The following is a 17,138-nucleotide window of genomic DNA, read 5'->3' as shown; positions in this document are numbered from 1 at the left end:
GCTTTGGTTATACCATCGCAACAGAAATTAAACAACAACAGGAACTGGCACCAAGTGTAGAAGGTAGTTAAACATGAGCCCAGGAGCAGGCCAGCAAGCAGTGTGGGGTGCTGATGTTGGAATGTCTTTTGGAAGGTCTGTGGGAAGATTCTGGAGGTGAGAAACACCATTGAGTGCTCAGAGATTAAACGTTGTGGGAACCTGCAAGATAATGCTGAACACGATGCAGCCAATGGAGAGCTGGCTGGGGAAGTCCCAGAGGGAAGTCTGAGAGCACCTGAGACTATCAGCCATTTATGTGATGTTTTGAATTAATAAGCTGTGGCTCTGGTCACCTGGGGCTGCAGAATCAGCTATGGTTAAAAAAGACCAGTACCACTAAAGTGAAAGCTGGGCGTTACTGAGACAACAGGTACTGGTTACCTGAGGCTAAAAAAAAAAAAATCATCTGTGATAAAAATCTGGGGAGTAGTTCATCAGGGTCAGTATACAGGAGCTATGATCCAGAGAGGGGCAAGGCTGCATCTTCAGCTGGAAGCTGTAAAGAGTCTCCCATACAGAACTGGTTTTGATGACATGAAAGCTACAGGACTGAAGGGGTCCTGTGGAGCAGCTAAGTGACAGACAGGGGAGACGGTTGGTAACAATGCAGCCTGCACTGCAGTGGAGACTGCGGGATGTCAGAGATGTGAGAACCACAGGATATCTATCAATGGGCAGCGGCAGCTGTGGTGCGGGGCCAGCCTGGGCACAAGCCCGCCTGACAAGCTGAGTGCTGTGGAGGCAGAGCAGGAGATGGAGCATCTGTCTCCAAAGGCCAGAAGAGGAAGTTGGGTCTTTAGAGTTACGGGTGTTTGCGGGATACCTGCAGTGGGCAGTGGGAGCTGAAATCAGGAAGAGCAGCCAGCTCTCCTAACTGCCAAGCCATCTCTGAAGCCCCTGCTTTTGATTTTGAAGTGACTGGTAGATTTAAGCAAACAGAATTGACGTTTATCTTCATTCAAGAACTATGAAAATTAAACACTCAAGAACCATAAGTTAAATTATGTGTATGCTTTTGTGTTTTTAAAATAAAAATATTTGAAGACTAACAGACTTTGCTCATATTAGAGACTATAACCAACATAGTGAAATAGTGAACTAAAAGATAATTTCACATAAATTAAATTCTCTCTTTCTTATTCATGCGTGTTTGTGTGTGTATGAGGGCATCACACGTCTATGCAGATGTGTATACCTGCACATGGAGGCCAGAAGGGGACACTGGGTATCCTGCTCTGTTACCCTCTTGACACACGATCAGTCACTAAGCCTGGACCTTGGCTGGCAGCCACCAAGCCATAGCAAGCTTCCCGTCTCTGCTACTCACAGTAATGGGGTTGGAGGTGGGCTTGCCCAATATCTCATGCGTGTGCTGGGCACTGGAATGCATGTCCTGCAGTGCCCTTAGCCACCGAGCCCTCTCCTCAGTCCCTAACGTCTCTTCGTTCTGAAGCTCCACGGTATTTGGACGCTTAACCTAGTGGTTCTTAAAAGGCTGAAAGTACATATTTAGAAATCCGTGTGCTGTGAAGCGCATTAAACAGTGCTTTATCTGTGTACTGCCATCAGCCACTGGTTCTAGTCTTTAACTGTAATTTCACTGCTGAGAAAACACATGATGCTTCAACAGCAAGAATCAATAGAAAACAATATTGAAATTGAAGAAAATGACACCTTTAAAGTCACCTTGGGATGCTGAGTAGATAGTCCAAAGTGACACTGAGCTCGTCCATATTTGTCTGTTCAAGGCATAGCGGAATTGTCAAGATCAGTCCACTGCGTCTGTCCTTCCCTCCTACAGAAAAGATACATTTAAGATTTACTGGATACTAAGACGTCACATGAATAACATTCTAATCCAATGTTATTAAAACAATCACAAGTTTGGAAACTATCTAATGGGTGCCTGCGGTTTATAAATGCTTGTAACAGTAAAGGCAAAAATATAAATAAATAAAAATGCAGAAGAAAATGCATCTATGAAATCTACATCAAAACCCAAATAATTTTCATTTTCTTTCATTTAGTCTACTGCCTAATTGAATCAACTTATCAAATACTTGATGTGTCCTTGTACAATCAGTGTTGGCAAGCACGACACATTTGCATCTGGAATGAAAAGGTTTACATCACCGTAACAGTATAAATTATGACCACTCATTTGCTACACTGTGTCTTCATATAAAATCTATTAAAAGGGACTGAGATAATAGAGAAAGACAATTAAAAAAAAAAAAAGGCTGTGGTAAGTGTACGAAAAGTAGACTCGAAAAAAACACTCTAAGACTCTTTAAACCAAGTTAAAAGAAGAGCCCATGATAAGAGAAGTCCTGAGTTCACTCTCAGAAGAAACAGACCTGCATGTGATATGGAAAGCCATGGCAGACTGAATTCTATGTGATAGATAATTGATTCATTCAGCAAGCAACGTGCTGGGCTACTGCTGTGCACAGGCAGGCCAGCCAGCTGCAGCCTGCTCAAGTGGCAGCAGCAGACACAGTACTGTCCACCCGAGAGCATGGAACAGGACTGGAGGCTACAGCAGAAAGCCAGGGACTGGAGCACACAGAAAACTCGGGTATGTTACGGCCTTGTCCTGTTTGCCCTCAGTGTAAAATGTCACTTTTGAAGCCCAGTCTGATGGCACAGGCCTACAATCTCAGGTAAAAGCCGGAAGACAGCAAGTTCAAGGCCAGTCTGGACTACAAAGTGAGATTCTGACACAGCCCAGGACTGTGGATACAGCTGAGTAAAAGCGCTCACCTACCTAAGACCCTGCGATCAGTTCCCAGCACTGCAAAAGAAACAAACGAACTCCAAGAAGTTGTATTCATGCCTACCATCCTTCAAAGTTCTGCACACGCTTGACTCACACGGAAGCCTACCATCAGAACCAACTGACATTTACAACAGCTTTAGAAGTTTAAAAAGCAGCAAGTCCTGAAGAAAACAATTCTGTATAATCTCTAGCAATTCATCACTAAAAACTGAAAAGCCTGAGGTGAAAAAGACTTCCATTAGTGACAGAAATGCAATTCATGGCATGACAGCCATAAAGGGCTATTTTCTATGCAACTGTTGATATTGAACTACTTTGTCTAACATCAATAAACTGCAATTTCAGAGGGTTCGACCTAATACACAGTGATTCAATAGCATTTTTGTTGGTTAGAAATAGGCTTTATTTTTTTTTTAATGGATTACATGGGTGACTTCCAAATGTTAGTAGGCCTTGGGTAATTCTGTTGGTTTGAAAACATTTTCCTTTATTATTTGAATAAAGAGTTTGAGAATAACTGGCATTAACCACTAATGGTCACAAAATAAAATTTTAAGAGTGGACAACAGGACTTTTTGTTTTGTTTTCTTTTGCTGAGACAGGTCCCTCTATGTAGCCCCAACTGTCCTGGAATTCTCTATGTAGACTAGACTAGCCTTGAACACACAGAGATCCACCTGCCTCTGTCTCCTGAGTGCTAGGATTAAGAGTGTGTACCACTATGTCTGGCTCACACAAGGGAACATTCATTTACTCCTCAAAGCTGTTAAGTTTTACCCATACATTTAAACTAAATGCACAGGAGTTCACACCTAGATTATAGTGACATATAAACCACTCTGAAGTTTTCCTTTAGGGGTCAAGTTTAACCTTCAAAACTATATTACCCTGAACTCCATACTCACAGTTTTCACTGGAGGAAAAAAAATAGAAAAAGGCACTGTTATAAAAGTGAAAGTCAGAAGGCAGGAGAAACAAAGACCTTCACAACAGCTATAATCAATGTACTCAAATGTTGTAAGCCACTAAAATGCCATTGGTGAAAAGAAGCTGACAGCATCCACAAGTGACAGCAGTGTGGGAAGACAGGCATTTCAAAAGCAGGAGCTAGAAAACTTGAAACAAGCTTCTTGGAGGACATCTGGCACACCCAAACACTTCAAAGTAGTTGGTATGGTTGGTTGGTTGGTTAGTGGGTGTGTTTGATTGGTTGTTTGGTTGGTTGGTTGGTTGGTTGGTTGGTTGGTATGTTTGGTTTTTTGGTTTTTCACTTTTGCTGTTGTGTGAGACAAAATCTTCTGGAGCGCAGATTGGCCTCAAGCTTTTGATCCTCCTGCCTCAGCCTTCTGAGTGCTGGGATTATACAACAAGTACATACCAATTTACTAATCCTTGTATTCTGCTCAATATTTCCAGTTATAAGAATGTACATTATAAAATAATCACTACAAATTTCACAAGGCTACAAATATAAACGTCAATAACTTCATTCATATAGAATACCATGGAGACAATGGGAATGCCAATTGACAACATGTTTTTAAAAACATTAGATTAGGAGAAACACCACCAGCAAAGTTCAGCTTTTTGTTTTGTCCTTTATGATCCTCATCAGGAAAATATGTCAACTTACAAAGACACATCAGAAGTTTGGGGTTAAAAAAGAAATTAAAGCTATCCAGACAATGACAAAAGCTTGAGAAAAGAGGAAAAAGGGAAGATACTACAGTCTGAGTAGAGCTGACCTGCAGGCCCTGGAGCCTACAGTCTGTGCTGACATATTCAGTTAGCCAGACTCCAAGGACAGTGCGCCATAATGAACCAGCCCATAGCTCTCAAGGGAGACAGGATCCTCCCACTTCTCCTTAAATCATCTTATCAGACATACACTTCATGATAGTAACTTTAAGCAAATTCAAGAAAGAACAGGGAAGAGCAGAAGTGGCATTTTATAAGTCTTCCAGTACAGTCAAAGTTTCCGTGAGAATGATGGAGGACAGAGCGCAGAGAGAAGGAATCAGAACGACTCATTCCCAGACACCTGTTGAAATGGAGGTCAGTCAACCAGCACTTACCACTCACTTCTTTAGAATTACTTTAGAAGTGGGAAGCTATGATTTCATCAGTGTTTAGTTTAGTCAAGTCACAGAACAGAATAAAAACCAGAACGTGGGAAATCAGCAGTGATGGCCACATCCACCCATTAAAGAAATGCCTTAAAAACAAAACCTTCATGAAAGAAATTACTCGCAATTTTGTTAAAGTAGTCAAAGAAAGCTTACACAGCACACAGTCCTGGCCCATCACACATACCTGAAAGGAAGGCCAGCTTCTTCTTCAGGACGGGCAGTATCACCGACGCCTCCATTTCACTCTGGCAAACGTCCTTGCTCCTGGAAACAGGGTGAAACATCAAACACGACAGTCACTCTGTGACATTCAGACTTGTCATGGTTTATCCAGGGTTTCTCCATCTGAGCGAAAACAACTGGTACTTTGAGCCAGGTAAGTCTTTTCGTGCAGGGAGATGCATATCTTTTAGTGGCATCCCTGCCCTTCACCCACAAAGTACCAGTGACACCCTCAACCGCAGCTGTGACAACCAAGCTAAATCTAGACACTGCCAAACATTCCTCAGTAGGCAGAGCCACAGCGGGCTGAAAACCAACAGCTCACACGTTTTTCAGAGCACCGCTCCTGGGCCAGAATACTAACTGTAGACAGCAACAGCTCAGGAATTGCTTCAGTTATTTTATTAATCCATCAGATAGCAGTCAGTCCCCCATTGCTTTCCCTAGTACACAGCTTATCCCAAATACCTGGGTCCCCGTGTAGCGGTGCTAACAGCTGTCTCTAACTTTGTGTGCCCTTTCTCCTTCCTAATGCCCTAACAGACTGGAGCCTCTGCTTACTTCTAGGCACTTCTCAACGCAGTCTTACTTAGCAGCTTCATCTTGCCGCATTTCAAAGCTTTAACTTCTCATGGAGGGATCTATTTGTTAGCTCAGTTCATTTCTTTTGCTTTGCTGTAATCATTGTACCCCAGGCTAGCCTCCACCTTACGGCATTCCCTCTGGGCCTCCTGAGTGCTGGGCTGTTTACCCCTTAGGGCAAGCCACAATTTACTATTTGGTTTTCCAGAGTCCACAGTCACAGCCAGGGTTTATGGCTACCTACAAAAAGGGAGTCCTCCAGCAGTCAGTGCAGAGCAGGACAGTTTTCCTTAAATGGAGGCTTTGGCAGGACAGGCATTCTGAGACCTGGCCAGCCCACCAAACAGAAACTGAGCAGAGCAGGGCCTTTAAAAAAAACAGAAAAGCTGAGGTGCAGCTACACTGACTTCTTACAGGGAGCTGCAGCCTGAGGCAGTGTACTCTAGCCATCATTCTTTGTCCTTCCCTCTCTGCAGAGCTCACCCGTCCAGCCACAGCAGGCAGGAGAGTGCCAGGAGAACCCAGGGAAGACTGCTCTCTTCAAAACAAGTTTCCAGCGTGGATAACATGACTCTGGAGTGTGCCCAGAGTCACCTGCCGAGAGCCTATCCCATTTCACTGTGTGTTGGCTGGAGCAAAACACTCAAGTTGCAGTCCTGCCCTACAAAACTACACTCTTAAAAAAAAATCCGTATTTGAAAAAGAAAAAGAAATCTAGTCATCAGATAATGGCTAATTATGCAAGGCTAATTAAGACAGTGAAGTATTTTACAGGCTTTGCGGTTAAGAGAAAAACAAAAACAAAAAATACCATCACTAGTCCCACCTGCCTACAGAGAAAACAAGCTGTCAAACTGATTGACGCATCCTTAGGTTTTACTCCTTAAACACTTGTTTACAATTTGCTCTTTGCATCCTGAGTCTGGCTTACCCTGTTAACAGAGTTCACACAACCTCACATTTTTACAGCCTGATAGAAAGAAAACCTATAGCATTTCATGTTTCTAGATCAATACTACTGTTTGATCAGTCATTATCAGCTGAACAAGAGCCCAGAAAATATGTGTTCACATCTTACAGCCTCCCTCCTGTGATCAGCTTGCTGGAGCCCTGATCTCAAGTTTGATCATGATGCTATAATGATTATGGTAATTAACATTTACCTTACACTTATTACAAACTTCGCCCTTTTCTAAATGACTTCTGGTATTGACTTATTTACTGTTCCCAGGATTTCTCCAGCAAGAGCTAGCTGGCTGCTGCAATATCACACAGCTACTGAGTGTGGGAGTCAGGACTCAGAAGCAGGCGATCTGGTTCCTTCAAGGCCACTTCCCTAACACGCTCTCAGCTTACCAATCTCTAGCTCTGAAAACATCCAGTGCCATCTAGGCAATTAAACCCCAAACTCGTCTAGACGGGATGCAAACAACAGACACCGGCAAAATAAAACACTTATCCTCAGTCTTTGTCCTTCGGATAGGACTCCACAGGCACTTGGAGTTTCCTGAGTGACAGGAAGGAGTGTCTTGTCACTGCTGAAGGGCCGCTTCCTATCAACTCATGCTAACAGAGTAAATTATGGTAGAGCCAGGCTGTGGGTTTTATACCAATTAATACCAGCCTAACTGTTTACCACTGAGTTTTCTTGTGCTTAGAGGGGCAAATGTGAACTTCCATCTTGTGGTCTAGGCTCACCCTGGCAGGCTGGTGCCTTGAGGCCTTCTGTTTTCTCCCCTTTTCTTCAGAGGCAGCTGCCAAACCCTTCAATGTGTGACAAAGCACAAGTGGGTTGTTGGTGGTTGTTTGTTTTTGTTTGTTGTTTTTTCTGAGATAAGGTTCTCTGTGTAGCTTTGGCTATTCTGGAACTCACTCTATAGACCAGGCTGGCCTCGAACTTACAAAGGTCTGCCTGCCTCTGCCTCCCAAGTGCTGGGATTACAGGCGTGTGCCACCACTGCCCAGTGCACAGTGTTTTTTAATCCAACAATTTTTTTTGTTATTTTGGGGGTCATGTTGAAAATGACAAAGAGCAATGATAAATACCTTTTTTGGGGTACATGGGCCATAACCAATAAAATGTGAAGCTGTGGAGGCAGCCTCCCCTCGTTCTACCTCTTTCTCTGCTGCCACTAAAGAAAAAGGCAACAAAAATGGCAGAGACTGTACAGCTATATTAGTTCTTCAAGCTACTGCTTAGGGGTCAGAAAGATGGCTCGTCCCTTCAGAGTCTTGCTGCTCTTCCAGAAGACCCAGGTTTGGTTCCCAGCACCCACACCAGGCAGCTGATAGTTCTCAGTGACTGTAGCCCTAAAGAATCTGATACCCTCTTCTGGCCTCCAGGGCATTCATTGTTATAGACACACACATAACATATAAATATCTTATTTTAAGTTGTTATGCCTTAACTTTTCAAGTGTTTACAGAATCATTTTTAAAAAATAATTTGCTTCTCTTTGATTATATTAATGCCCCGTGGAAGAGCTAAATGATGTATGAGGTATAGAAAATGACAAAAAGTTCTATGGAAATGCATGCAACCTCCACAGTGCGCTGTTAGATAAGGCAGAGGCACCAGCTCCTGCTCTCACCACAGGGCAAAAGCGGGCATTATTTTCACAAGAAAACATTACCCACCCCAAATATAGGAAGGAGCAATATTCTCAAGTAAAGAGTAAAGCCAGCAAGAGACGGTAACCTGATATGACAGTTAAAGCTACCTAGAAAGATGCAGTTTTTAAATCTTTGCTAAGTAGAGTAGGGCATACTTAACAAAAAATGAAATAAAATGAATGAAGGGTTATTACATAAAAAGGACGGAAAGCCAGGCTAGTCAGCAAGGCTCCTGGGAGGCCCATGAGGGTAAGATGAAATCTGCGCCTGGCCATGTGCTGACCTCAGCCACAGCAAGGAGTGCTCTGGATTGCGCTGCTTTGGTGCTTAGCACCTTAAGTAACTATGTCATATCTTTCCAGCCTGGCCACAAACTCACAGAGCCCCACCTGCCTCGGCCTCTCAAGTGCTGAGATTACAGGCGTGGGCCACTGCCCAGCTTAATATAGTTTCTTGATATACAAATTTAAATGTCACTGGGTTCCTTCTAAAGCAAGACGTGACACTCTCTACAAAGCAGAAATGCACAAGCTACGTTCTCCTAATCACTGCACCTATTCCAGCACCTTTCCCAAGATCTCAGCTGAAAGGGCAGAAGAACAAGCAAATAGTTATGTAGCTATCCTGTCTTCCCAAGAGCATCACTGAACAGATCTAGGTAACAGTTTACCAGACAGAGGCATGGCTAGGTGCTGGGTAACCTTGCTGGCAGAAACACCAGAAGCAGTAATGGACTGACATAAACTAATGCAGAGGAACACTCACATCCTCACATCACTGGGAACACTCGGATGCCCACAGCCTGGTGCCAACCACACCCACCCCCTTCTGCAGCCCCAGCAACCCACAGGAGTAGGTGGATGCCCAAAAGCTAATTCTGAAGGTGGCCAGAGAAGTCAATAGCTGCCATCAATGGGCAGCCATTAGAGGGCAGCAGAGCGTGTCCCGAGCAGCAGGACAGGACAATTACAGGCCTTTTAATCAAGGCTCAGCAAATTACACTTCAAAAGAGATTATAATTGATGATATGTGTGGGGTGCTGGAACTCTTCTCCCAATAATGATAAATCAACCAGTCTGCTTGGAAAATTCAGTTAGATTCTTTGAAGAGTGTTTTTTTAACAACCAGAGAAAACCCATTAGGATTGCCTGAGGCTAACTAAATCATCTCCAATAAATCTACATTATGTAGACACATAATGGCGATGAACAAAACCAGAACACAGGCTCCCTAGACTTGTATTTCCAGGAAAACATTGAAACACAGCTCTCCTTCAAAGCAGGTTAGGAATAGCTTCCACTGGCGGTTAAAGGCAAAGTCTTTGAAATGAAACCACATACAAGGCCAGCGCCTACTGCTTCTGCACGGCTTGCCATACCCACACACAGAGCTGTGCAGACACGAGCTTTGCTCGGCATCAGGATGGCAATGTAGAACTTCCACGTGACTTCTGTGTCAGAGCAGGTGCCAGGTTGACTAGCAACCTAGTTTTAAAACAATACTGACAGTTTCAAAGGAAAGAACAACAATCCTCTGGAAAGACGCTGAATGAACACGGAAAACAATGGTGGGCTTTCATCGCCTGAATCTAGGGCTCCTTGTTCATCGTGTGAATCTAGGGCTCCTCCTCGAGGTAGCTCCACAGTCCAACCCTCCTCACCTGCTTCGGGCAGTGCTGGCCAGGCTGGGCTGGAATTTCTCTGGGCTATCATCTCTTCTCCCCTGACCCTGCTTCTAGAAGGAAGCGTTTGGTTTTATTGTTGTTGTTGTTGTTTTGGTTTCCCATCCTCAACAAAGATACACACAAATCCCACTGGCTGAACTCAGACTGAATCCCATTCCCCAGACACTACAGATCCAAATACATTCCAAGGGAAGTTCAGTCTGATGTGTTTCAAGGCCCCAGGCTACCAACAGTATAAATTAGCTTTAATCCTTTTACTTCTATGTCAAATACCACAAAGGAAAGAACACCTTTGTTCAAATAAAATATGACCTACCGTGTGCATGGACATTTTTGGACTGTTTGCTTACATAATGTAAAAAGGTTTAATCCTGGGGAGAGTGGTAGAGGAGCAAGAAGGACAGAGGGCATGCAGAGAGAAGAGAAACCGTGGCCTGTGGCACCTCTGAGACAGGCTGGAGACCTACAACAGAATAGGCTTCCAGGAGGATATGGGGTGGCTCTAATAGAGACCCCTACAAGGACTCTCTTGCATGCTTTTGGATCACTTCCCCTGGCGGGGTTGCCTTGCTAAGTCACCAAGGTAGAGGATGCGCTCAATTCTGATGTGCCAGGGTAAGTAAGCAGTGGTGAGGCTCCCCTTTCCTGGGGGGTGAATGGGGGGGATTCAGGGAAGAGGGAAGGAGGGAGGGTCTGGCAGGAGAAAAGGGAGGGAGCTATAATTGGGGTATAAAGTGAATAAATAAAAGATAGATAAATAGACAAACAGACAAAGAAAATCTACCAAAAAAGGGGGGGTTAACCCTATCTTAAAAATTGCCTCCCCTCATCAAAACTACTCTTAATTTTATTTACTGTGAGTGACTGTTCTGTCTGCATGTATTTATGGGCACTGTGTGCATGCCTGGGCCAGAAGAGTGGGACAGATCCCCTGGAGCTGGAACTCGAGGTGGCTGGGAGCCACCCCATGGATGCTGAGAACTGAACTCAGGTCCTCTGTAGGAGCAGCCTGTGCTCTTAACCCCTGAGCCCTAGCCATTTCTCTAGACCCAGAAAATTCCTTACTCTTATGGATTTATTTTTGTATGTAGTATCTGGTATACTCCAAGATAGTAATTGCTCAATGAACACTGCCTACTGCCTATAGCTGACATTTCCTTCCTCCATTCATTGCTAGCTCTACCACTGATTCCACTGAGACCAGTCAGAGAATTCCCGCTAAAGCCTTCTGGGCCAACAAATGAAAACAGTCCTGGCCCTGTTATAAATAACACGTGTCCAGATAGTCAGTGATGGCCCAAGGATCCACCTGCGTTTCTACCAGTCTCTACATGGTATCTCACTTCATCAGAAGAGAAAACAAAAGCTAGAGGAATAATTTGCTTAGGGCACCCAAATGAACAGATCACAACTTGCAGAAGCGGAACCATGACTCATCTAGCCCATCTTTTCATCATTTTGGGTGGATTTCATAAGTATATACATTTTACCTTACTAAAGCTGTTAAGCAATTTAAACAAACAGCAGAAGTGTCGAGAATGAAAAATCTGGATATAAGCGGTGTGCATGGAAGGAGCAAAACACAAAACTAAAACTGTGTGAGCACCATACTCTCAGCCACCTGCCTCTGCACTCCAAACGCTTAGCAATTCATCCCAACTCCACTGTGACCAGAGCAGGAGGCTACCAAGAGCTTCAGCCGCAAAGACAGAGTCCTTTCACTCCTGAACATCCTTTGGATGATATTAAGGTGCGTTCTAAAGAGCCTTTATCTGTTCTGGAGACTGGGACTTCAAGATCACAGTTCCAGCCAGTTCAGGACCTGGTAAAGGTGCTCATAGGAGGCACTGTTTGGGAGCCCTCGCAGGATAGGAGGGCAAAGGCAGGCAGAGGAGGGAAAAGCAGGCTTTGCTCCCTTTAACCTGGACACCTTTGGTAAGTAGGCGTGATGAGGTCAGCAGCCAGTGCCTGAGTCTCTTCCTGAAGCATACTGCCTGCCACCCCCAAAGAGACCAAGTCAGTCTTGGAGACACTGAGCACTGGGATCTGGGAAGGGACAGATACTTCAAACTGGACTGACAATTTGTCAATAATCGCTCAAAGCAGATGAGGGTAAACTGCTTTCTTCTTTACCTGTGTCTCTTTACATTTGAAAATGCCCATGAGAAATACCCGAAATACCCACGCCAGTAACAACATCTTTAAAAATGCAAACTGAGAAAAACCAGATACAATCCTTTAAACAACAGGTTCCAGGTACCTTTTTTTTTAAAAAAAATTTCAAAACCAACAGAGAAAGCCAGATATAGTAACACATGCCTAGAATCCCAGCATTCAGGGGTTGGTGGTTGGGGAACTGCGTTTGAGGAGAGCCTAAGCGATACACTGTAACTGTCTAAAACACAAAAGGGATTTAGAAAACAGACCATGTGTGTTCTCACTTTCACCAGCGTAATCTAAAGGTGGGGAGTAAGGCATCTGTGAGTGTGCGCACAACTCCAGCTCTGCCATCTTCGTGTCGATCAAACGTCTTAGAATCAGATCCTGTGTCTTTCTCACTAGTCGTCTCTCAGCCTCCCTTGCTATCACCACCACCACTCACGCTTTTTTCATAAGATCAGTTACTGGAAACGGAAAACATGTCCACAGCACACACCGTGACAGGTAAGCAGTGGCTGGTCAGACAAGCAGGTGGGTCTGCTAGGTGAAGCATCAACAAACACCATCAACGTCAAGAGCTTGAGCCGGACAAACAGAGCTCAAAGCTGTATGCATGCTGCATATCAACAGTGAGAACCTGTTCCGAATGTTACAACAAGCCATCCTGCCTGTGTAGTCAATAACGACAAAACAGTTACTGTCTCTGAGATCAGAGCAGGTATGGTCTCCGCTGTTGGAACGTTCCTGTGTGCTGGCCTAGGAAGACGCCCCACACTCAGCCAAGGCACAGTAAGTTCTGTTGACTAAAGTCCCTGCCCACAACCACACCAGCTTTCTCATTTAGGTGCCATTTAGCAAAATAATTAGGAAGTCAGAAAATAAGCTGTGATAACTTTAAACTGACCCAAGCACTATGAACGCAGTGTGTATTTTCGTTGACTGAATATTAAATTACACACTTCAGGGACATTTGCTGGAACATCTTGGGCCCTGGCCCATTGGGGTCGGGAATGAAGAGAGACGCTGTCTAAGGCCTTCTTCATGCTGAGCCAACTCTAATTTTAGGCTCTTGGAAATGGCTTACTCAGCTTCACTGTTTACACACTAAGTGAGTTTTCATCATCTATATTTCAACACTTATACAAGTCATTATTTAACGTGCACACTTTTCATTTCCTGAACTTATACCTTAGCTTTTATGATAGTAACTACCATAACCCTCATCTCACTTTTTGACTTTAATACCTATGAACGTTTTTCAACTTGTTTTCCTGGCATCAGTTAGAGGGCTTCTGACTCTTGTCACCCCATTGTCACTTAACAAAATAGTTTGATTAGTTATCCACAAGAGAACTGCAGAGGAAAATCTAGGGTCTCTCTGGATAGTTGAAAAGAAAAGCTTTTACTGGCAAGTATCTCCCAATACTTCAAGCAACATAACTGGCATAATTGGTTATCAAGCACCATAATTACCATTACTCTACACACAAGATGATGACAACAGAAATTAAAACAAGTGTCTACTGTAGGGCCATGCAGCACAGTTTTAAAATGAAAAACTATAGCAATTATTTACTTTACAAAAAGTAATCTAAGGTTTGTGTGTGTGTGTGTGTGTGTGAGTGTGAGAGTGTGTGTGTTAAAAACAAACAACAAAATAACAGGACAGGGAATGTAGCTCAGTTAGAATGCATGAGTCCCCAGAGCCAAAAAGTAAAATAAGACTTAAGAGCTCTTTCCAAGGGGTCCCTGCTTCTATACAAAAGATAGCAGGTCAGTAAGTGGTACCAAAAGAGCCCTTCCTGCTTTGGTGACTATACTGCCAGCCCAGCCTAGCTGCTGCATTCTGTTCCTAAACAGGAGCAGCAATTAGATTATATGTGAAGCCACCGGACAGGAGCCAAACCCCGACTGTGCCTCCCACTCGGCATTAGTACCACAGTACAACAGACTTCTTCTATTAAATCTCCCTTTTAGCTCAAACTCGCTCACACAGGCCTCAAAACCGAAGAGGACCAAAGCTACATCAGACACCCTTCCCAGCTCCTTCCCCTACAGTCTTCTCTGCGACTGGAATCGACCATGGCATCTGTCACCTACTAAGGCAGAAATCTATTCACAGCACCCGGCCCTCACACTGGAAAAGGATATGCCACATCACATGGTGCCAGGCAACTCTGCTTCCATAATAGGCACTGTGTGTGCGTGCGTGTGTGTGTGTGTGTGTGTGTGTGTGTGTGTGTGTTGGTTGGGGAGAGGTGGAGATGTGAAAAGCCTTAACACTATTCTGGCCTAAACATAATACTTAAATTACACATTTTCCATGCTCCTATGGTGAGGATTTATACTACCTTTTTAACTAAGATACCCCTCTGTGTATAAGGTTTGTGTGTGTTTGTGTGTGTGAGAGTGTGTGTGCATGTGTGTTAAAACAATCAAACAAACAAACAAAGCAGAACGGGGGGGGGGATGTAGCTCAGTTAGAATGCGTGAGTCCCTGGAGACTTAATAGAAGAAGTCTGTTACACCGTGAAACCCCTCTGTGTGTGTTGAGAAGTGAGACGCTCTTTAGGGTTTGTGAAGACAATTGCAAAAGAAAAGAAGAGAAAAATGTTATAATGATTCTACCTAAAGACGCTGGGCCGGGCTTGATTAAATGGAAGGCTGAAATCCCAGCGGATTGCTCTTCAGAAGAGAAGGCGTACAAGGCTCACCATGAATGCTAGTTGGTCCTATACCCTGTGTTATGGGATCTGATGGCCACTCTGTTCTCAGGAGGAGGAAAAGTAGCATGTGACACAGTTTCACAATTCACAGATTAAGCTAGATCTCCCAATATGTCGTTTAAAGTTCCTGTTAAAGAACAAATAAAGCCACACAAAGTCTGTATCTGCAACACAACTTCAGGCCAACTACTAACTACAATTCAGGTAGAAAACTCAAATGATGTTTTTAGGGAATTATTTCTGAGGATTTCCCCTTAACCCTTAGATAATAGGAGTGGATCTAGGAGAAAGGGAAGTTGTACAGGAGGAAGAGGATAGTAACAGAAGACCTGAAACTAACCCAATCACACAGAAAGGTAAGGCCACCATCAGTGCAAGATCCTTGAAGAATAACTGTGACAGCCAGCATCATTAAGACAGGCCACAAGCAGAGTCAAGAGGGCAGACTTGGGAGGCTGAAGCATCAGAGGTATGTAGGTACCAACTTGGCCAGAGGATGCCAATGGCTGCTTAAATGCAATGTCTTACATGCCCAGGAGTGGTTTTCAAGACATTAGCATCTGAGCTGAGGACTAGTCAAAGCACACTGCCCTCTCCTTCATAAGGAGAACCACACAATAGACCAAAAGCCAAGCAGAATCCAGTGGGGAGAAAAGTTGAACTGTCTGCCTCATGGCCTGGGTAAGGAGACCTCAGTCTTCCATCCTTGCCCTAGAACATGCAACACTGCTGTTCTCGGTTCTTGAGCTTTTAGCTCTGACTGAAAGGTTCAGCACAAGCCTTCCTGAGTCTCCAGACTGTAAACAGCAAATCCTGGGGCAATTCAACCTCCATAATCGCATGATTCCATTTCCTGAGACAGCAAGAAAGAAAGAGCGAGCACACGCTTTCTGCTTCCTTTGGTTCTACTTCTGCCTCCATTATTATGAGTCAGAAAAAGACAGAGACAGAGAGAGAAAAAAAACAGAGAGAAAGAGACAGAGAAAGGGAGACAGAGGGAGAGAGAGCAAAGAGCTATCCCACACAACAGCCACATTTACCTACACGTATGGCACCTTAAGTCAGTCTACTAAAGAAACAGCCCTGCTCACTGACAAAGTCAGAAGCCGTCTCCATGTATATGAAGAATCTTATCTTCATTTACAATAAACTAATATAAAAATAAAATTAGAACAAGAAAGCTGCTGAAAACTTAACAAGAACAGAGTAAAGGACCTTAATCATTCCAAATTGAATTATCTCTCTTTAAACAAGCATTTTGGGGGCATGAAAAGACATCTGAGATCAGAAAATTTAAATCTAAAAGCAAAAGACAAAAGCAAAAAGAAATGAGATGACTGGCTGGCTGCAGCAAGAAATAAAATAAAATGGAAAGGGCTCATTGGCATTGAAGACAGATTAAGTTACTAAATATACCAAAATAAAAACAAAATAACAGGCAATCTGGTTATCACACAGATGGCTCTGCTTAAACTAAATGGGTCACAAAACAACCAAAATTTATGTGAAAGGAACTGGGGGTTTGACGGGAATGACAGGTGTATGTGTATACATACATACATATATATGTATACACACATATACATATATATACACATATACACACATATGTATGTATATGTGTGCATGTAGGTATGTATGCAATTGTCAGATAACACAATTAATAAAAACAAAATATAAAAATAAACTAAGCCATTTTAATCTTTTAAATTCTTTCAACATTGGAACTTCAAAAGCCAACAGAATCATCTATGCAGCTATTATTAAGTTGTATGTATTTTGAACAGCACACTCTCCCTATCGGCTAATGCCACATGTCTCTCTCCCCTGTTAAGAAGCACATTAAAGTATTATTTTATGTGTATGGGTGTTTTCCCAAATATATGTATGTGCACATGTGAGCACCTTAAAAAGTGTCAGAGCCTCTGGAGTTATGGAGGTCGTAAGACACTGTGTGGATACTGGGATGCTAAAATGGAACCGCTGCCCTCTGAATGAGCAGAGCTCTTGATCACTAAATCACCTCTTTAGTACTCCATCTTTAAACTCTACTGACAACATCTAAGGTGGGGCTGGAGAGACAGGAGAGGTTAAGGGTGTGTACTACTCTTCCAGAGAGAGGACTTCTATTCCTGCACCCATGCAGCTCACAGGCCTGTAACTCCAGCCCCGGGTGAATCAGAGCCCCCTTCTGGCCACTG

The 17,138-nt window shown here is 43.6% G+C and overlaps 1 protein-coding gene across 2 annotated transcripts in view; it reads right to left on the bottom strand.

The window, feature by feature from the left end:
• The window catches only part of Sestd1 (SEC14 and spectrin domain containing 1), a 93,452-nt gene that overhangs the window by 52,445 nt on the left and 23,869 nt on the right, over positions 1 to 17,138 (bottom strand). For both annotated transcript variants that reach the window (XM_055600053.1, XM_055600054.1), the window contains exons 2-3: positions 5,135 to 5,214; positions 1,729 to 1,837 (exon numbers count right to left, since the gene is read on the bottom strand). In XM_055600053.1, the coding sequence (XP_055456028.1) occupies positions 1,729 to 1,837; positions 5,135 to 5,189 (164 nt within the window). In that variant the 5' untranslated portion in view covers positions 5,190 to 5,214. The remainder of the gene's footprint in view (positions 1 to 1,728; positions 1,838 to 5,134; positions 5,215 to 17,138) is intronic.

This window comes from Psammomys obesus, unplaced genomic scaffold, assembly GCF_907164565.1.
Source record: "Psammomys obesus unplaced genomic scaffold, mPsaObe1.curated_primary_1811, whole genome shotgun sequence".
Classification (NCBI taxonomy): Eukaryota; Metazoa; Chordata; class Mammalia; order Rodentia; family Muridae; genus Psammomys; species Psammomys obesus.
This window is presented reverse-complemented; position numbering and strand designations above follow the sequence as displayed.